This window comes from Nomascus leucogenys, chromosome 17 (genome assembly GCF_006542625.1).
Source record: "Nomascus leucogenys isolate Asia chromosome 17, Asia_NLE_v1, whole genome shotgun sequence".
Lineage (NCBI taxonomy): Eukaryota > Metazoa > Chordata > Mammalia > Primates > Hylobatidae > Nomascus > Nomascus leucogenys.
The window spans coordinates 55,255,403-55,277,494 of record NC_044397.1 but is presented as its reverse complement, the minus strand read 5'-3'; the positions used below and the strand labels follow the sequence as shown (position 1 = coordinate 55,277,494).

General features: G+C 45.2%; 1 protein-coding gene across 7 annotated transcripts in view; it reads left to right on the top strand.

Moving 5' to 3' along the window:
• The window catches only part of IKZF1 (IKAROS family zinc finger 1), a 99,697-nt gene that overhangs the window by 47,743 nt on the left and 29,862 nt on the right, over positions 1–22,092 (top strand). For 2 of the 7 annotated variants that reach the window (XM_012496957.2, XM_012496956.2), the window contains exons 4-5: positions 15,158–15,217; positions 16,678–16,994. The exons of 4 other annotated variants lie outside the window; for them this stretch is intronic. In XM_012496957.2, coding sequence (XP_012352411.1) covers positions 15,158–15,217; positions 16,678–16,691 — 74 coding nt within the window. In that variant the 3' untranslated portion in view covers positions 16,692–16,994. Of the gene's footprint in view, positions 1–15,157; positions 15,218–16,677; positions 16,995–22,092 lie in introns of those variants that run through there. One more of the 7 variants, XM_030796423.1, reaches the window with a different exon arrangement.

The following is a 22,092-nucleotide window of genomic DNA, read 5'->3' as shown; positions in this document are numbered from 1 at the left end:
TACTTGGCCCTCAGCCATGACATACCATAGCATAACCACTATCCTAAATTTGTGTATCTTATCCTTGCATAAGGTAAGACTTTCTATGAATTACACATAATATGTATTTTCCTCTCTTACATATTTTAAGAATTTTTTTATACTTTGTTTTCTGCAAATGAAATAATTGCTCATAAGCAAGGTGATGGCTGCCCACGCCTCTTTTCCCCTGCTTACCCTTGCTTAGATCTTATGGTAGAATCTTTTCATAGAAGACACAGAAAGACATGAAAGAAAGAGCTGGAGAAGCCTGAGGGGCTGCCCAGTGGTCTGCTAGGATGCTGTGCCACAGCCCAGGCACAGGAGGCAAGGAGAACAATGGGGCCCTTCCCTTCCACCAGCATTCAGCAGAATTTGCAGTTCCATGTTTCCAAAGCTTCCAGGGCATTTGCATTTAAAGAGAGAGAGCAAGCAAGCTGCCTTTCCTCTTCCTCAGTTCTGCCAGCCACACTCTTGCCATGATGAGCAGTTTCAGCCAAAAGCTCCTTCCCCTGCCCTGACACCTCCTGCAAGGCCTGAGGTCTGGAAGCCACCTGTGCCTGCTGGCCCCTCCTTTCTTGTTTCTGCAATGGATGTTGTGGCCCTGTGAGGGAGAAGAGAAAAAGAAGTTGCCCTCCTCCCTCTATCCTCACCTCCTGCCGTGCTGTCACCCTTATAAGAGAGAAGGGGTAACCATCCAGGCCAATCCTCCAGTGACGCAGGAGAGGAACATCCTGGCCGGAAGAGTCAGAGCTTCCAGGTGAGCTCAGGTGGGTCAGCCCCCGAGGCTGTGAAGAGCCCAGGGGCCAGTAGATGCCACTTTTGCTCCAGGAAGAATTTTCAACTGTGTCCTTTTTATTCAAGGCGCTCTCTTTTCAGTGAATTTCTAGATGTACTAGTCACAAACACTTGTATTTATTTAAATGTATCCATGATCCCACAATCCTCTTACATATTTCTCTCCAGGAGTATCACATTTCTGAGGGCCCCACGCCTGTTTTCTGCAGGAAGTTGCTGTTGTCCCAGGTCCCCCTGCCCCCAGCACCTCAGTTACAAGAAGCAGACCCTTCATGCCACATTGGGACCCAGGCAGGCCCCAAGCCAGGATGCTGGGATCTTAGTAAAGGTTGGAATGATGTCAGAACATAGAGGAGGCAGAATTCCCCCCATAGCATCATCCTGGAGGGCGCTGATTTGTGTGCTCTGCCAGGTTCATCTGTAACTCGAGATTTTAAAGCCCCAGGTGTGGTATGCCTTCTGTGCCTGCAGGGTGCGTCTTTAGCAGTTCTCCCTGGTGTGGAAGGATCAGTGGTTCTTGCAGCCTGGGCACCCTCCACAGCAAGCCCAACACAGGTGCTGTAAGCAGCTGGTTCATGAATAGTGATCCTGGGGAGAAGGGGAGGATGAAAATGGAAAACCAGTGCAAAGGTGTGTCATCCAGTTGGTCACTGCTGTGGGTGCCCGGGCTTCCAACCCACCAGAGCCCCACTAGCCAGGGCAGCCTGGCGGAGGTGAGCATCATTCTGCTTTCTGGCTGCACCTGTGTGAACAGAGCCCGTTCCAAAGCCTCCTAGGCACAGGGCAGAAATCGAGCAAGGGGCGGAGCTGGGGCGAGGGCTCTGGTTGCCCCCCTTATTGAACACAGGCCTGAAGGGAGCCTAAGAGGTGGCTGGCAGGAGATACTACAAGGCAGAAAGACAGGGCAGCAGTCTTTGTACTGTACGCTTTTGTTTTTAAAGACAGAACAAAAAGTCAAGGTTGAGAGATGAGAAATACTCTTGCCAAAAAGAGAACACCAAAATCCTGGAGTCACAGGTCTTCCATTACCCTCTCTAGCATTTCTGCTTGTCTTTTCCCTAGTATCGGTGAAGAATTTTTAAAGTAACCAATCCATACCGTTGGTTACAGGCCCTGTGGTCACCGGGCTGTCTCCCCATGATGGGGATGGAGAGTGGTTAGTGCAGAAACTTAGACCTCCCCTCCAGCTTGTTGAATGCGCTGAAGTTTATCTAGGAGGGAAGACACTCAAGCGTAGGATTTCAGTGATGCATTTGGACAGCATCAGTACTATGCTTCAGCATCAAAAATGTCACTTTGGGTAGGAACAATACATAATGCGTGGCAATGCCTTTCGTGACACCTATTCAGGAGATTCCCATAGGAAGCTTCTGAGACAGAGTCCTCGGGTGAGGAGGGGGACAGGCCTGGGTCTTGGGGGAAGGTAGAGATGACCAGCCTCGTGCCTGTCTCCCGAGTGGCCTCAGCCTCCATCAGGCAAATCTTGAGCAGCCTCCTCCATTCTGCAGGCAAATGACTGAGATTTCTGAGCTCTCCTTCCCGACAGGCGGAAATTCACATGGGGAAGGGCACCTGTGAATGGCCTTCTAGAACTATCAGGAAGTTCTAGATTTAGTACCCTGTGAGAGCAGATGGTCCTGGGTGCACTCGGATGATCCTGCCCAGCCAGCTGGATTGCAGAGTGGTCATCATTATCAGTGAGCTATTGAGAGGTTGAGAGCAGTCAGTGTCATGTATAAGGATGGGTCGGGGTACTGGCCAACTCCCACCTTGAAGCCTGGCCGCCAGATGAGAGGCGAGAGCACAAGAGAGTCCTGGCTAGGTCTGCCCCACTCTGCAGGGCCACACCGTCCACTGGAAACCCTGTGCCCACTGGGCTGCGTGCTAAGGGGCTGTGGCCAATGCTCTTGTCCAAATTTTACTGAATCTTCAGTCTCTCTTGTTTTAATTCACTCCGAAGTTTAATGTGTTAGCTTGCAAATAAATAAATAAATAAATAAATAAATGGAAAGAAACAGTCCTCAGAAAGTCCCAGTCAAATTTTAATTCCAACAAATGATCAGCAGTTTCCTCTAAGAACAGTGAGAGTTCTGGGGCTAGCCAGTGTTTCTCCTGGAAAATAAGGAAGAGGGAAAGCGGTGCATTCATTTAAAAACCTGCCCTAGGGAGGCAGTGTTCCCTGTGAACTCTGAGGCCACAGTGAACAGAGCAGGCTGGAGGCCTCCCGGCTGTCCTGCCCCTCCTGCCACATGCCTGTGAAAATGCTAGATAAGGACTTTTTCTCAGCAACCTCCACGCTCCTTCGGTGGGGATGTCTTTGACTCAGAGCTCTGCCACTGGTTATCTCCACGAACAGAAAATGCCACAGACGGGTGAATTCACTGTGTTGTTCTCATTTTCCCTCAGTTTCAGGCTTTTCTCTCCTTGCCTGTTTTCCTCGCTTAAAAAATGATGTGGGGGTCCCTAAACGCATCTACCCCAATAGATTTATGTTTTCTTTTCCATTGGTCCACTTTGCATCTCAGCCCTAAAATTAAGTTTTTGATTATAATGTAAGGTAGTTTTACCATATTTTAACTCTGGCCTTGTAAATACTAAAGAAAAATAACAGAATGGCCTTCTAGAACTATCAGGAAATTCTGGATCTAGTACCCTGTGGGGACAGATGGCCCAGAGCCAGCGCAGTTGGATGATCTCTCCCAGCCAGCTGGACCATAGAGTGAACTTGTTACTGTCCCTCCAAGGCTGACAACTAAGAGCTCATACTCTTCTAGCAGTTTGATTTAGACCCAAGAAAGGCTGTGTGTGTGTAAATTTGTGAGAGTGTGTGAGTGTGTCTCTGTGCCTGTGTTTCTGTGTGTGTCTGTGTGTACATGTGTGTCTGTGGGGTGTGTCTGTGCACGGCTGTGTGCGCGTGTGCATGGCTTTGTCTGTGTGTGCGCGCACGCACTCTGCTAAGCTACTCAATGCAATTCCTTACTCTTACTTCCCTTTCTGTCACTTCTCCATAATTCTTTGTATTTCGGTTGGGCTGGTATCTCGTGGCGGCTTCCTCTTTTCCTGCATTCCTATATTTCATTATTTGCTCTTGTTCCTCTTCTAGGGCTTTTACAATACGGCCAGGAGGATGTGGAAACCCAGTTACAAGATGACACACAAGCACAGTGTCACAATCGCTGTGCTTGGGCCCTATCTCCTGGAGACCAGGGTGGGACGGTGCCTCTGGATGTGGAGGGAAGGGCGGAAGATCACGGGGTGGCAGAAGGCCCGACTGTCGGGTCTTCTGGAAGCTGGGGTCTCGTGGTCACTGGGCTGGTGGTGCTCTAAAGCCTAGAGTAACTGAGAGCAGGATGACTGCACCCGACTGCCGACTGACTCACCGGGCTTCGGAGGGCCATAGGTGTGTGATTCCACTTGTGATCTTCCTACTTCCCCAGCCCACCCTGCTGGTCCTCCACTTCTCTCTCTCTGCCTGTGGAGTGTTATAACCAACTCCTTCTTCTAGGCATCTCCATCCCAACCCCAGACCAGTTCCCTTAAACCACCTCCCACCGCAGGACCCGCACAAGCAGGGACCTCTCACAGTTCCTCTTGCCTGGGGACTTCATCTCAGCTTCCAAGGCCTCTGGAACCAGGCCCTGCATCCTGGGGATAACTGTCCCCATGAGTCTCTGAGCCAGCCACCACCCCACCCCATCCCCCAAGTCCACTGCTGACCCTGCTGTGGCCCCACACCTCGACTTGTTGAGATTCCCTCTTCCTGCTTCTCATTTTGAATGTCACCCTTCTGTGACTTCTCACAACCCCCCTGCCACCCCTCCCTCCGGTTGGCACACCTTGTCTTCCTAAGAACATGTGCTGCTTCCCAGTACCCAGGGCTGCTGTGCACCGTGGCACATGAGTTTCGATGCATTTTCCTCCTGCTGTTTATAGATTGCAACATCCCTGGACAGATCTTGGATTTTCCCTCTGTAATTTCTCTGGAGACTCCCTCGGGGTTTGCACACACATCTGTGGAATGCCCAGGTTGGAGGTGGTCCTCCCTGATGTGTAGTGTGGGCTATTCAGAGGGCCTCATTTCATAAACTCATTAACAGCTAGGATGCGAAGACTTGGAGAAGTCAGCTCAGGACCTGTGGAGTGGGAGGGAGGCAGCGAGTAAAGAAATGGGCTTTGGAGTGCCACGAATTTGGCCTCCAGTCTTCTTTGCTACAGTCTTACCTGGCCTTGGGCAAGTCGTGTGACCATCCTGAGTCGGAGTTTCTCTCATTTGTAAAGTGGGGGTGATATTTTTCTCACAGGGCTGCTTCAAGGATTAACAAAGTTAATGTCTAGGAAGGACATAGCATAACACCTTCACCTGGTTGCAAGCCCCTGGAGTCACATGGCAACAGCTGTGGAACCAGGTAAATGACTTGACTTACATGTTACACGCTCTTACTTGTTCGATTTGTAAATGGGAAGAATGTGTGACCCAAATTAGTCGTTTCCAGATATTTCCTGGTAAATGGTTGTTGAATCATAAAACTAGAAAGATGGGAAAGAAAGGGAGGAACCTCCCTTACTTCGAAGAAGTGTTGTTGATGTGAAGGACAGGACTTTTTGAGACACTCTCATCCTAAGAAACAGCTGGTATCTACTAGGAAAAAACATGACATTTGAAGGTTCTTCCTAAGAGATGTGAGGTTTTGACAGAGGTGCCAGGAAGCCGGAGTTGTGTGAGTAGTGGGCCAATCTCGCGTGAAGGCTGTGGGATGGGGCAGGAGAGGGGCAGCCAGCATTTCCTGAGCACCAGCTAATGGCGGGGACCTGGCACCTTTGCTCTGTGACTCTCCAGCTGTATGGTGACATGAAGCTGGCATTTTCTTTGGTTTCATACGTGAGGAAGCTGAGGCTTGGTGATGTCCTGTGCGTGGCTCGGACCCCAGAGCTACTCAGAGGCAGAGGCCATCTGTAAACACCTTCAGGTGGTTGGAGGCAGGGTGCTGCAGCCAATGCTGATGGCTCACAAGCCAAGGCTTTATTATAAGGGCTAAATAAAATAACATATGCCTAGCATTTATACAGCACAGGGCTTTTTAGGAAATAGTGAGACGACCATGGAGAGGTGGAGGAAGAGAGAAGGGAAAGAAGAAAAAGAAAAAAAAAGCCTTAAAGAGTTCCTTAAGAGAACTATAAATTACAAGGCCCTTGGAGTTTATTTTTCCCTGGTTAGACATAAGTTTACATGAAACGTTAAACAGCTCAAGTATCCACATCTCCTTCCTTATGTCTTCTCACAGCCACTGTGTGAGTTTCTTATCAAGATACAGAATTCTGGCCAAGTGCGGTGGCTCACCCCTTAATCCCAGCACTTTGGGAGACCGAGATGGGAGGATTACATGTGCTTAGGAGTTTGAGACCAACCTAGGCAATATGGTGAAACCCTGTCCCTACAAAAAAATACAAAAATTAGCTGGGCATGGTGGCATATTCCAATAGTCCCAGGTACTCGGGAGGCTGAGGCAGGAGGATTGCTTGAGCCCAAGAGGTCAAGACTGCAGTGAGCTGTGATCAAGCCACTGCACTCCAGCCTGGGCCACAAAGCAAGATCCTGTCTCAAAAAATAAAATAAATAAAATAAAATAAAATAAAATAAAATAAAATAAATTCTGCCACAAGTCACAATTCCTTGCTCAGAAATCTCTACAGGTGTGCTTCTTAGTTAAGAAATGGAGGAAACATGAATTTCATCCTGACTTCTGAGTCTTGTAGAGACCAGATCTGACTCCTGCAGCCTTCTGCCCACAGAGCTGGCAGGCGAGGGAATGTGCACAGAGTGAGGAGGAGCTGATCTGACGTTCAGAACAGTGGAGACTGCTGCCTAATTTGGCTCTGCTGCTGTCATTCTGCATGGAAAAGTCATAGTAAATAATGGACTCTCTACCTGTGAGTCGATTTTACTGAGCTGCCTTTTTAAATATATGTGTAGAAAGGGCGATCTCTGTGTGTCATTTGCACATGTGCGTACACATGTACACACATGTGCACATGTGATCACTCGTGTACACATGTGTGTGCACCAGTGCACCAGACCAGGTGCACCCACCCAATTCCACGCTTCTCAGCCTCTTGCTTTCCTCTGCAGACAGCCAGTTCAGCTACAGTTATGCCAGATTGCCTGCACTCTGATCTTTACCATCACCAGGCTCACAGCTTGAGCTCGTGCCTGAGAAATCCACTTTCTGGGAGGAAGGCAGAAGAAACTGCCAAGGCAGGACCGAAGACTTGACCTCCACCTGTAGTGGGGTCTGGTCACCAGAGGCTGGCTGACTCCCAGGATTTCTCAGCAGAGTACTACACAAATACTCCTTCCTTAAAGATTAGCAACCACTTAAAGACACAAAGTGTGCAGGACTGTACCCATGGCTGAGAGCGGCGGGATCAAAAGGGCAACTGAGTTGTTCTTCCCGTCCCTCCTCCTCTGTGCTGAGTCACTTTCTGCTTGGAATTCTGACAGGGACCCGTTGGGCTTCTGGAAGGGAGGGACAGCAGAGGATCCACCCTCTGTGTGTCCTGGGGGAGATTACTTATCTCTGGCCTCCCTGAAGCAGGGCCTGGGCTTCTGGAATCTTTGAGGCTGACACCCTGCCAGCCCTGGGGATGAGAGGGAATGGCCGTGTCTGTCTGCAGAGCCCTTGGAGGAGCCAAGCGCAGCCTCCGGAGTTCTCTTCAGTTGATCGCTTAGGTGGACAAAGGCCACAGAAGTGGATTTAAACTCCTCAGCCCTTTCTTTGCATGTTTGTTCTCATTTGAAGTCAGAAGTGATATGTCCTACACCTCAAGAACGTGTGAAATGCACATACGATAACCCCATTTCAGGAAGCCAAGTCCAGCTTAACAGTCAAAACATTTCCTTCAGTCTTTAGTCCTTCACTTTGCCAAACTCCCTTTTACACCGGCAGCAACAGTTTAACCTGTTGCTTTTGTAAGAGTGTGCTACTGGGAAAACCACATCTAAAACACGTGTGCAGTTACATCAGCTACAGCACATGCTAAACAGTTGATCAAAGGCTCTCGCCTTGTGGCCCACGCTGCAGACACTCTGATGACTGCCAAGCTCCGCAGCCCCAGGTCCCTTCCGCGCTGCCTGCTGTGCTTCTCATCTCCATGTGGCAGGGAACACAGCCAGTCATCACCATGTGGCTCTGCCCGGCGCTGCCCCAGCATGTCCTGACAGGGCCTAGATATGGAAAGGTGGCTCTCCACGCACACACGCCAAGCCCCTCCTGCTGACCGCGTGGCCCACACTCTTGTGGGCAGCCCAGTTATTTTGTAGAATTTCCCTTCCTTATCATTTTGGCCCATGTGATCCAGTACAAATCTCCCTTATTAGAATAAAATTTGGAATGACAAAATTGAATTTCATTTTTCACTTATATTGAGGACCTCACACTCTTCACCCCTGCCACGATCCCCGACAAGAGCCTTCCTATCTAATCATTGTTCCTCCAGCCCTCTTAGTTTTCTTCAGCCCCTCTTGATTGCCTGAATGTCCCTTTCCCTTCTCCTTTTAAAGTATGAACCAAGCTTTCTTACTCCGTTCTCATTATCATTTTTCCATTTTCTTCTTTGCATATGATTCTCCTTAAATTATAAAACTTGGGGGTAATTTCTAGAGGTGCCATCATAGTGCTTCTGTCTACTCAGTGTCTTTAGAATCAGCAAATATCATTTTTACAAAAAAGTAGTATTTCTTCCAAAAAAGAGTAAGCAAGAAGGGTACAACATTGGTAAAATATCCCTAAGCCTATTCTTCAACCCGTTGAATGTTTTCCCCTAAATTGTTGTATGGAGATCCTGGACCCGGAAGTTGGTTGACATGAAACAGACCTAGCAGGGCAGCTGAGGAAATGCTCCAACCTCAAGATCCAGGAAGATTACACATGGCACCAAAACAATCATTTAAAAGCTAATCCCGGCCAGGCACAGTGGCTCACGCCTGTAATCCCAGCATTTTCTCACAAGGTCAAGAGATCGAGACCATCCTGATCAACAGGGTGAAACCCCATCTCTACCAAAAGTACAAATATTAGCTGGGCATGGTTGCACGCGCCTGTAGTCCCAGCTACCCGGGAGGCTGAGGCAGGAGAATCACTTGAACCCAGGAGAAGGAGGTTGCAGTGAGCCAAGATCATGCCACTGCACTCCAGCCTGGTGACAGAGCAAGACTCCATCTCAAAAAAGAAAAAAAAGCTAATCCCATAAAAGAGCCATCATTTTGAACCTGCTGTTTTCTTTCTTGTACTCTTTAGAAGTACCCATTTCTCCCTTTCTAAGCCATAGGTATATTAATTGGAGCTTTTTCTATCTTAATTAGTTCACTGTGAACAATTAAAATTGTGTTAATAAAACAAAAACAAAAATAGGACTGGTGCCTAGTTGTGCTACATGAAGAGAGAAAGGGCCAGACATTGGTTTTTCCTAATCTTCTGTCAAGTTCTCCAAATCATCTGCCCTGGAAGGTAGCCCCAACAGCTGGGATTTGAAGTAAAGCATAGTGACTTTGGCCATCACTGACATGTCCCATTTGAAGCAACCAAAACTGTCCCTCGACCTGACACTCATCCTTGAAACACCATGAGGGTAAGTGAGGCTCTTCGGAAGGTCCACTCAACCCCATGGCCAGATAGAGTAAGTGTCTGCCAGGGGCATTTGCAGCTGAAGGGGAGACTGCACAGACTCAGGGTTTGCAGGCGCTGAAGGCATTTTCCTGCCTTCTTTTTCACCTTCAGTGGACTTGCAAAGCACTAGCCCTATTGTTTTTCCCATCTGGGAAACGTGGTGAATGTTGGTTGGTTGTAGCTAATCCTATGGGTCTTGAAGTCTTTGTTGACAAGAAGATAGATGTTATCTTTATCTGTATGTGGCTTTCTACTAAAACATTAGCTACAGGGCTCTCTTTTTTGTTTTAAAGCATTTTTCCATAAGGTTCACCCTTACTATTGCTTATCTGAATAATATTACCTGCTGAGAAGTTTATTCATTGCTCACCAGTTGTAGGGGTATTTTGACACAGGACTGGAGGGTTTTTTTCTTGTCGTAACAGTGCAGATCCATGGAAAACTTGGAAGCAGATGTGACCGGATAAGAGCAGGTTGAGGATGATAATCTTGGGGCAATGAGCAGGATGATTGAGAGGGGTGCCTGAAAGCAAGGTCCCCATGATGCAAGCAAACCAACTCATGCCAGACGGCGGACAGGAAACACAGGCAGGATGTGGTGCAGGCTGGGCTGCCTTGGCTGGGCAAAGGCAGGGGCTTCATGGCCATGCTGGGATATGATGTGGATGGAAAACAATAAGAATGGAGACCTCTCCAAAGACCTCAGACATAATTTGGCCATGAGAGGCAAGGGTAGAGGCGAGCTCCCTGTGGGTTGGAATGTATGGAATCCAGATGAAGCACCATCAACATGCGTGGGCTACATAGGAGAGCTGGGTCTGGGAGAAAAGATGGGGATTTGGGTTTGGGTGTGCGTGTTCCAGGCATGGAGGGAAAAATGAGCAGATTGACGAGGATGAAGCCCTGGTGGAGCCCCCAGACAGGGGCCCTGGACATATTTCCACTTGCCTTCTTCTGCAAACTTTTGTGTGCCTGTTGGGTGGAAGGTACTATGCTGGGGCCATCCAGGATCCAGAGCAGTGTAAGACATCGTGGCCTGCATGGTGTGACCCTTGACTTTTGAAAAGAAGGAGCTGGTAGAGTGGGAAGGAGACAAGTGGCAGCAGAGTTGACATCATCAGGACTGACCGCAGGATAAGCGGTGAAAGGAGCCACTGAGGAGTTACCCAGTGACCTGGGGAGCTTAGATGTGAGACTTATACCAGCCAGCACTCCCCAGCTCTGTGTCCCTGGGTCCTACTGAACTTGATTGTATTTTAGTTGCCTCTTTTCTAAGACTGGAGCAACAATACCTTCCTTGAGTGTGCATGCGCAGTCCATAGATGGCAGCCAGTGTTCTCCTCCAATGAGAAGACTCTGAGCCTCCTCACTGGAGGGTGGTCTAAAAACAAATGTATCCATCCACAGAAGGTCTGAAAGGTTTTCATAGAATCTTGACTTGGTAGCTCTTCAGGATCTAACTCGTGCTTTCCAGAAGTGTGGCTCGTGGTGTTCTGTCTGGGGTACTTGGTCCTCCCATCCACCTCCACCTTGCTGTCCTGTCCTGTGACTCTCACTAGCTCAGTCACGGGGTCAGGAAGCCCTGCCATGAAACGCTAGATTTGGAGGCATTGCCAAGGTACCACAAACCATACTCAAACAAGGTCATAATAGACTAATGATCTCACTGTGACTAACAGGTTCATGTGATTTAAAGAATGACAGCATTTTTTCTAAATTTTATAAATTTTATAAATTTTTCCTAAATACAAATCTGAATGTGTTTACCTTTAGACAGATTTTCCCAGAAAATTGTCAGTGTTCTCACATTTGAAAGAGATCAGATCTTCTCCCTCTAGTTTTGAAAATCTCAAGTAGGTTTAGCTTCTCCCCAGAGTGACAATGGTACAAGAAGTTTATAATTTTATGCACAGCTACATGCAAACTGAAAAGTGTGGTTTGTGGGTATTTCATTTTTCCCATAATGTTCATCAATTTGGCAATTCAAATAGGATTCAGAATCCAAGGTGTTCGCAGCATTTTATATGAAAATGTGCATGAGAGTTTGGGGAATACAAATTCTTACCAAATGAGTTAAATTTGCTCTTGATAAGAATATATTTTGTAAAATGTAGAAAACTGAGAAAAAAAGTTTTAACACCTGTTTTATCTGCACCCTTTTATTAAACAGTGTCCTGAATTTACTAAAGGACGGAGAACAAGGTTGAGAGGCAATCACTGAATAATAGCTTCGCTAATCCCACAGTGACTGCTTCTTATGACAAGCAAGAGGGTCAACTTAGAGGCAGGACTGTCTTCAGGGGCAAAAGCAAGTCAGCACCTACAAACCTCTCCAAGTGAGTGAGAAAAAGCAGATCGTATGACTCATTTTGCAGCTTGCCAGAAGCAATGTGGGAATATTGTCAGACTGCACAGACCTGGGGCCAGCTGGCTCCTGGAGTGCGAGGAGCTCTCAGTGACTGCTGTGCATACTCACCTGCTCTGTGACTTTGTTCAGTCCCTACCCTGGATGTGTGGTGAAGGGTGCCAGGCTTAGCTGCTGGAGCAGTGAGGTCCCTGAGGAGGCGGGGCTAGGTGGTGTAGCAGTTGCACTTGACCAATCATTGATTGACTGTTTGGGAATTGGTTCACTGGGGGGACACCATTACTCCCCATGCTTCACGTGCAGGTGAGTGTGTGTATATTTGCATTAACACACAAACACACTTATGTGTGTCCCTGTACAGTGTGCAGCTGCAGTACCTTACACACCTTCCAGTGCCTCTCAAGCATGATAAAAACAGCTTCCACAAAACCTCTACTACCCACCTGGCATCCACAGAGCTCCCAGTGATTGGCTCCCAAAAGATACTGAACTTTAGCATGGAACAGAGTGAGCTTCCACATTTGCTGTTGTACATGATTAATTACCTGTCCAGCTAGAATAGTACACACTTCTTTTACTGAGCCCAGGAGTTTATGTGCATGAACATGGATGGTACAGGAAGAAGGGTGAGTGCTTATCAATTCAGCATTACTCTGGAGACATGAAGCAAACTAATAGGTACAGCTATATTTTGTTTTTTAAACAATTTTGTGTACCACATATTTGGGACAAAAATCAACAAGTAAATTTGAATTACACTAGGCAAAGGACTGATTCTTTTGAAACGTGATTGACATTCAATGTCTAACTTTCCAAAAGAAGACATACATGTGGCCCACAATCATATGAAATAAAGCTCATCATCATTAATCATTAGAGAAATGCAAATCAAAACCACAATGAGATACCATCTCACACCAGTCAGAATGGTTATTAATAAAAAGTCAAAGAGTGACAGTTGCTGGTGAGGTTGTAGAGAAAAAGGAATGCTTATACACTGTTGAGGGGATTGTAAATCAGTTCAACCATGTGGAAGACAGTGTGGGAATTCCTCAAAGACCTGTATACCATTTGACCCAGCAATCCCATTACTGCATATATACCCAAAGGAATATGAATCGTTCTACCATAAGACACATGCACGCATATGTTTGTTGTAGCACTATTCACGATAGCAAAAACATGGAATCAACCTACATGCCCATCAATGATAGACTGGATAAAGAAAATGTGGTACATATACACCATGGAATACTATGCAGCCATAAAAAAAGAATGAGATCATACCCTTTGCAGGAACGTGGACGGAGCTGGAGGCCATTATCCTTAGCAAACTAACCCAGGAGCAGAAAACCAAGTGCAGATGTTCTCACTTTTAAGTGTGAGCTAAATGAGGAGAATACGTGGGCACATAGAGGGGCCTATCAGAGGATGGAGGTTGGGAGAAGGAAGAGGATCAGAAAAAATAACAGGTAGTAGATTTAATACCTGGATGACAAAACAATCTGTATAACAAACCCCCATGACATGAGTTTACCTGTATAACACACCTGCACATGTACTCCTGAACTTAAAAGTTAATTTAAAAAAAAATTTAATGTCTGATAATATATTACAGTATTCTTCATATTCAATGCCAATGTGTGAAGTGGGAAGTGTCTTGACAGAATTCGGTATTTCAAGGCTTACACTTTGATACCCAGGACTGCACAAGGCTACATTTTCTACTGGTGAGACAAATTCCAGACACATTGCATTCAGATCTAACCTCTTAGCTCCTTAATCTTCAGGGTACTGGTAAACATGAAGACATCCCCAGTGCTGTAGTCATCATGATATGTACAGCAGGTGGTTGAGCTCTGGCTGTAGAGCTGCAGGGATATATTAGGAAGTTAACTCTCAAGGCAAGTCATCTTCAAGCACCATATTGGCATGATCAGCAGTTTAAGTAGAATCTCAGTGCTTTGTGTTTAGTCAGGGTTTTGTACTCTATCACCCATTGTAATGTTCCTATTTGCAAAAGGTAATACATACCCTTTAAAACATCTTTGGTTTTTCTCCCATTATTGAGATGCTAGCAGCTTCATAAAGCAGAATAACTAAGGGCAAACAGATTATATAAAGGGTTGGAGCTCAATGAAGATAACAAGAACAGCAAAGGTTATTGTAAAACTGGCTGTTTGCAGGCCAACAAGCACATCCATATGGAGGCAATCAGTTTATGCTACCTCTGTTTGATGGGGTTCATAATATTGATTTTATCCATTAGATTTGGGCTACCAGGGAATAAAATAAGCAGATGAAGAGTAAGGATTTGCTAGGAAATAATTCAGCCAGTCACTTCAAGAAACAGCTTTCAAAGTGTCTCTCAAACTATGTTTGCCCATTATCCCAATAATTTATTTCTCAATAATTTCATGGGAAAAGAAGGAGGTTCTGTGGTCAGATAAGTCTGGAAAACACTGGTTTAAGCAAAGTTCAATAGGTCTGCTTCCCTGCAGGTCACCTCAGAGTCTTTACTCTGCTAACCTAGGAACTCATCCAACAAGTTTAATTTATCAGCTACACTGTGTACGTAACTTTAACAGTCACTGAGATGTGACTCTTGGGGAAAAGATTGTGCGTGTGTGTGTGTGTGTGTACACATGTGTGCACATGTGCAGAATCTGCCAAATCTGAAGAAAAAGGAACATGCTGGGAAACTGTCCTATGACAGAGAATAGAAACCTGAAGATTTGAGGCAGTGATAGTATTTATGAAAGCAGCTGATAAGGACTAATCACCGAAAGGGGTAGCTCTTTTGCTGGTTGGGGAAAACAATAATTTTTCCCCCACCCAATGTGCTGCATTTTCTAATTTTCTATGAACACTTTCTAAGAAAAAGCTGAATGAAGAACATTTGTGATGCAATCAGCTCATTAAGAAACACGCACTTTTTTGGAGATACATGCTGTCCCAGGAGATGCTCTGTGAGGAGCCTGAGTGTTTGGACTGGAGCTGCTGATTGGTTTCTCACAGTTCTAGAATGTTTGGGGCTGCACCCTCTAAGATGTTGAACCCATCAGTAATTGCTCCAAACCACTTTATGGGATATAATGCTGTGAGTTAAGACCTGAGGGGATTGTGGTCCTGTTCATGAGTAATTACTTTTCTGTTGCCTATAGGAGGGCCAGCAATAGCAGATGAGTAGCTGAACAGTGGTTTTGAGTAATAAAACGTTCTTTTTAAAAAAAGTAATGCTTTCTGTTAGACTCTGACTATATCTCTCTCCTGGAATCACAACCCAGCTTTCTTTTTGCCTTTTTTATTGCAGTTACATATGGGGCTGATGACTTTAGGGATTTCCATGCAATAATTCCCAAATCTTTCTCTCGTAAGTATATGCCTTGCTTCTGGAAAACAAAAGCATGCCTTCATCTCCTATCATGTAAATATCGTACATGCATGTTCCGTTATCAACGTCCGAGATACATTAAATATTCACTGTTTATTCATTAGACACCTACCATATCATTTTTGGGTATTTATACCATAAAGTGCAAAACGAAGGTCTAGGCAGTTGTGTGGTGTCCTGGGAGCATGGCAGTGGAGTAACAGTAAGGGCTGGAGTCACAGTAGCACTGATGAGATTGTTACTTCGCGGATGCTGCTGGACAGCTTTGAGATTACTCTTGTGATTATCTCCTTTTTGTTGAGTGTGAGGATAAAATGGCCATACTTTCTGTCACCAACAAAGAACTGAACATGGTTTCAAGATAATTTTTACAATTTTGTGGGATGGGAGAAGGAGACATGCTCTTCATCTGTGGTTCTGGAGTATTAATTTCAGAACTGAGAAGAGAAAATTGCAGGCCTCCAGGCCGTTATTCTGTGGTGCGTCGCTGCTGGAGCCAACGTACTGTTCATGCTTGGTGCCCGCAGGACCTTCTCTGATCTGAGCTGTTAAACCAAAAAACAGATGTGAATTTCATTTTTCTTTTTTAGATATTGAGCTGATAAATGATAAATATATTTGGGTAACATCCTCAAATGAGTACTTTCAAGAACAGAGAGTGCTTTTAAAAATGTAGAGGGAGCTGAATATTTAAAGTCATACAAGTTGATAATCCCTTAGGACCTGTATTAGTAAATTCTCTAATACTATAAAGCAACATCAGAAAACAGGTCACATTTGGTAACACTGTGACAATTATAATTATAGGCTCTAATTTGAACAGTGCCAATAACAGTTAAAGACAGGTTTCTGACATCCTGGTTATCAAAAACTATCTGGTGTCTAAGGAATTTAACAGTATCAAAGTACATCTTTTTGCTCACAAACTAGATTGGCTACTTTTCCAGCCTATAAAAGTTACAGAAATCTTTATTTTACTGATATTCCTTTGATTCCACTTTAAAGCAATAGCTTGATACCTACTTTTTGAGATGTATATGTATGTACATGTAAATGCTTATGTATGCATATCTGTTTACACGTGAGCTTTTATGGATATATAAAACATTATGGTATTGGACAGAGAAATGATATTGATTTGAAGAATCACATTGTTGAAGTATTTTGAGAAGTCAAATACACTTGAGAGTAAGCTAATGCATCCTAAAACATGTTTCTGTGAAGTCTGAGGAAGGTGTCAGCCAGAGCATATGTTGAAGCAGACCCTTCAGTGAAGCCTTCAGTCTGTAAGAATCGCTGCATGTGAAGATGTGTTAATGTTATGATAGTCACAGTTTTTATAAAAGAGATGATATTCACTTGGATACACTTTCTGTCTATATTTATGCAAATGTGTCCATAAGGTATTGGTGTCTTTCTTTCTCTCCCCCTCTCCCCAGTGTTGGAATTGTGACTATCCTCCTCACACAAGTGGCTACTTGGTCTTGATGCCTTCCCCCGCAAAACAGCAACCAAACTGTTCTGGGCCAATATCACCACCCTGTGGTCATGATGAAGAATTGCCCTCTTTGCCCTCAACACCTCTTTTCTTCTTAAAAATTAAAAACAACCCCTTTCACCCCCTCTCCTGTCCTTACTCCAGTTTGTGTCCCTAGTTGCTGGAGGAAAGAAAATGCCTATTGCTCTTTTTTATTCTCTTTCTCTTTTTACTCTGCTGCCTTTCTTTTCTCTCCCTGACTTCATTCCATTTAAAGGCCTTAAATTGCAAACAACAAAGAAAGTATTTTCTAATAATATACCCTAGTGGGACGAAAACAACCTTCTACATTTTAAATGATATTAAGTTATAATAAATGGTTCCATGAACTTTAAAATGCTTAAAAGTTTTATAAATCTCTTTTAGAGGCAACACAAAAATATCTATATATATATATCTTCTCTTCATCTCAAATTTTCATTTAATTACAGTGATTCAAGATATATCTTAAATATTTCCATTTCATTTGATTTTTACTTGCTAGTCACCAGTGTTGCAAGAATATTCCTGTACCATTTTTCAAGTAAAATATTGAGCATTTCAAGCTTACATGGCCTAAACTCACACTAGAGTGACTACTTCGGACTATGTTTTCAATGGAAAAATGCATTCTGAGTACCAAACATTTACTTTTTCAGTAAATGTGAAGACACATTCTAAAAAGGAAAGGGAAATGAAGAGGAAGCATAATTCATTGGTCAGGTGCGGACTGACAGTGTACATTATACCTATGCATTAAAAAATGTTTAATTATCCATGAGCACATGCGGTGCCTGGCACAGATTCAGGTCTCTTGGCTCCTCTTGGCATCTGAGTTCCTTGGATTCTCCAGATTCTTCAATCCAAACTTGTCTATCTACCAAAGTCCACAGGGGTGTGGGGTCTCTCTTAGTACTGTTGGGTGCCAATAACATAGAAGCCCTCCAAGATAGGTCGATGAGATTTTAATTTTTCCCAACTTTAAATAGCATCTGGGAAGGAAAGTAGCTTTTGACTAGGAGTTTGAAAACATCCACTCTTCATATTTATTGTCGCATTTATTGAATAATAAAATTGGCCCCTTGTCCATTATCTTTCAGTCAATGAAAGAGCCCATGGTGGGCCTGAGCCAGAGTGTTCCGGAGAAAGAGAGGACCAGTCTCCATTTCATGTTCTATATTTAATCAGTTCAATTCAGCACCTTACTGAGTTTGACATTTTTCTAAGTAATGGGGTGGGGGGTTACAAAATATTTATAAGTATCTTTCCTATCTTCAGGGAGATGTACCATTTCACTGAAGCAATACCACAGCTAAGCAGTTCCAGCTCCGAGTAACAGAGGAAGGAGTGAGCGATTTAGGAACTCACAGAAGGGCACGGCCAGTCAACTCGGGCCCTGGCAAATGTTCCATACAGACAGCATCCATGGGGTTGAACCAAGCACAATGCCTGCAAATCAGGGGCAGGCGGGTTCATGGAATTGATTCTGGGGCAGGTATGATCAGCACCATTTAAGGAGTGGCAGTTTAAGAAACTGAAGGGATTTCTCATATGACATTTTCAACAGAATTCAGCAGGAGCCTTGCATATCCCTTGGGGTGGGCTCTGGGGTATTATGGAGCTGCCAGGAGGTGCGCAGCTTCAGTAAGTGCCAGTCATTCCTTCCCAACCTCCTCCTTCATTGGTGGAAACATCAGCTGGTGTCGTTGCCTTCTTCAGGAGGATGGATTTCAAAATGAAGGGCCAACAAAACTCACACTATCACAGAGCCTCCCTCACAACTGCATGTGTTCACTGCCATCAACAGGCCAACCCCCACTTCTTCTTTTCTTCTAGGTAAAGGAAAAGGTCTGTGGGACAAAGGCCCTGAACTCCTCACTCCTTGAATGGGAGGCATATTGGTGGAGGCTGTCACACAACTACAGGTGGCAGGAACCTGCCATCAGGGTTCCCACCAGCCTCCAGGGCTTGCTTCTCTGCCCTCTGTGTGGACACCGTCCACCACTGCAAACCCCTCTCTCAGAAGAACCACTTCTTGCACTCACCTCCCACTTGCTTCTCCTCGGCACCTTCTCCACCCTCAGGGGCCAAGCTGAGGAAGTGTGCATCCTGTGCCACCAACCTTGCTCGCAGGAATTAGTTTCAGTCCCCAATGACTGACTCTTCCAAACCTGCACCAGCCTGTGCTACCCTTTTGAAAGGAGGCATGCGTACGGCCTGGCTGGTTCAGAAGATTCCAGATTTCAGTGACTACAGGACTCTGTCACCCCTTCTGTTTTTCTTTTCTCTGTCCACATCTCTGATTGAGCATACTTTCAGAGAAAACCCCAGAAACCTTTTTCACACTTACTTGGGAAGCCAAGACACTCTCATCCTGGGCTTGTGTTTTTAAAATCTGTATTTTAATTTCACAGGTCCTTATATTTATGACTAATAGGTTTCAGATTTTGAGATACAGTCTGTAGTTGCAACTTATGAAGATAGTTTCAAGCCCTGATTTCTGTCCTTTATGAAAACACTAAGCAAGTTGTGCTTGTATTCTCCTCCTAGCTGGATAAGAGACCCCCGTTTTCACGGACAGCCTCTTTGGGTGGACAGAAGTCTCCTGATCTCGTCTATGTAACCAGCACCCACTTTGCATTTTTCCACAAAGAAAGGAGGAGCTTAACCCCATTTACAGGAAATCCACACACTGTTTGAATCTTACGCACCCCGTGGTGATGGTGTTGCCCACTCTGTTCCCACCAAATCCTGCCAGCACCTGGCAGTCATCCAGTCCTTGTCTTAGACTTCACCAACCTTCCCTGTCATAACATGGCTTAGGAGTTGTCCGAATCGTGTTAGAAGCTTCCAGCCCTGGAATGCTCAGCATCTGCCATCTAACTTCCATTTAAAACTTTTGAGCATTTGCTGATACAGATTCCTCTGTCCTTTTTCCATTATTTTCAGTTCCTTGGCCTTGCCTATAGTGATCTGTGGATATTGTCTGCATACTCTTTTTTAGAAACCTAGAGCATCACAGTGTCCTTAATTTTCCTCTTCAAACTATATATATTTCCTAAGCTGATCATCCCTACTGCTGTTCCTACAGACCTATGTGACTAATCTTGTATATATGTCCCTACATCTAGCCATCTAGGTGGAGATCTAGGTACCTATCGCCCTAAAATCATACTTGGTATCCACATTGATCTCAGGACACTACGTGATAGGCTCTTGTTCCTTTTTAACTAGGAGTTTGAAAACATCCACTCTTCCTATTTATTGTCACACTTATTGAATAATAAAATTGGGCTCTTGTCCATTATCTCTCAGTCAGTGAAAGAACCCAGGGTGGGCCTGAGCCAGAGTGTTTGTGTCCCTAGTTCTCTTTTGGTTCTGTTACAGCTCTCAGTGACAGTGTCATGGAGGCTAACAAGGACAGAGTACTGCTTTCAGCCACCATTTGTCCAATGAGTGGCTGATCTCCAGGCCTCTGGCTTTGAGGACATCTGTCATATCTAAGGCAGCATCCATTGTGGGCTTTCCCCCGTGCTTCTGTTTCCTTCCTGTCACATAGCTTTGCCTCCTCCTGCAAGCAGCCTGCTGTAGCAGAACCAGTTTTCCTGAAGCCAGAAACCCAAAAGTCATGTCCAATGCTTCCCTGCTGTTCTGCTCCCCACCTGCAAGCGCCCACACGCCATAGAGCATGCCAAAGAATCCCAGAAATACTCATTCTTAATGATCCAGAAGAACAAGTGATAGCTTCTGGCAAGTTCTAATAGGCCATATGTGCCCATGGGAAAACAAGAGTCAATTCTCTGTAGCTGGTTGCCTCTGAATTTATGAAGTCAAGCCATGTAGGGGAACATGCCAAGAGGATTATCCCAATGCCTGTTCTGCGTGGTGTCCTTTCTCTAGCCTCGGAAGCACTCGGCCTACACTTTCGCTATAGCCCTCGTCTTAGTGCCTGTATTTGAAAAACTTGCCACACCAATCTTAATTTGCTCCATTGTGTTCTAATCTCATTTTAAAAACCACAAGATAAATGATTAAAAATAATCTTAGATTAAGGAGTACACAGATCTTCGCAGCCTCATTGTGTTTCCAGAGCAGGCTGGTGTAGACCCTGGTGAACAAGGAGGGCCTAGAGAATTAGCTTCCTCCCAAAAAGATGCACAGCCTCTACCTGAGAGTACCGATTCCAGAGAACTCAATGGTCATTAAGCACCATTGCCTCGACAGCCAACCAGCCTCACTTGCCTGCCTATCTCCTTTATTTTCCAAGTATCTTGTCCCTGGCAGTGGAGAGAGGTTAGCAGGAGGCTGCTCAGATGCTCTGAGTCTCTGATCTTCAGGATCTGAAGGGGAGAGCATTTGGAGAATCCCCATTGCTGGATTTCTCAGGACAATCCTGCATAATGCCAGGATCTGATGGAGGAGACAGGCAGCTCTGTTCATCCTCTGGTGCATCCTCACTTCTGCAGTCTCCAAGTCCACCATGTCCCAGTTAATTCATTTCATTATTCATCTGTAAGTCATTTCCCTAAAGAGCTAATGGGAAAACACTGGCAGTACAGTCAGCCCTCCATATCCATGGAAATTCAACCCACTGTGGCTTGAAAATACAGTATTCAAGAGACACGGAACCTGTGGATATAGAAGGCAGATTTTTCATATCCACAGGTTCCATAGGGCCAATTTAGGGACTTGCACATCCACAGACCTTCAGGAGTCCCAGAACTGATGCACTGCAGATACCAAGAGATGACTGTGTAAGTGGTTAGGAATTCGGATGCTGGGGCCAGGCTGCCTGCAGTTATCTTCCAGCTCTGCCACTTGCCAGCTATGTGACCTTAGCAAGTTGTTCAACCTCTCTGTGCCTCGGCTTCTTCAACTGTAAAATAGGACAATGATAGCACTTCCCTTATGGAGTTGTTATGAAGGTTAAATAGCAGAGTGCAGTTAATGTGCTGTGTGCCCAGCATGTGGTATTGGGGTTAGGTGAAAGACTGTACTGGGATCACTGGGGGTGAGCCTCCATGTGCCATGCCCCAGCCACTGTCCTCAGCTAACTTCTTATCTGTCAGTATTAGGCTGGTGCTATAATAATTTCCATGAAAATGGATGAGGAAATCAAGGCACAGAGAAGTTACATGACTTGCCTAAGATCTCAGCACTTTTAAATAGTGCAGCTAAGATTCCAGACCAGGTATTTTTATTTCAGTGTCTGGATGGTAGATCTCTAAATTGAGAGGAACTCACTGAATAAAATAAGCTTGGAGTGTTACTAACTAAGTTGGTTATTTAAGACAGTTGTTCTCAGTCCTCAGTGTATATTAGAATCTTCTGGAGGGTG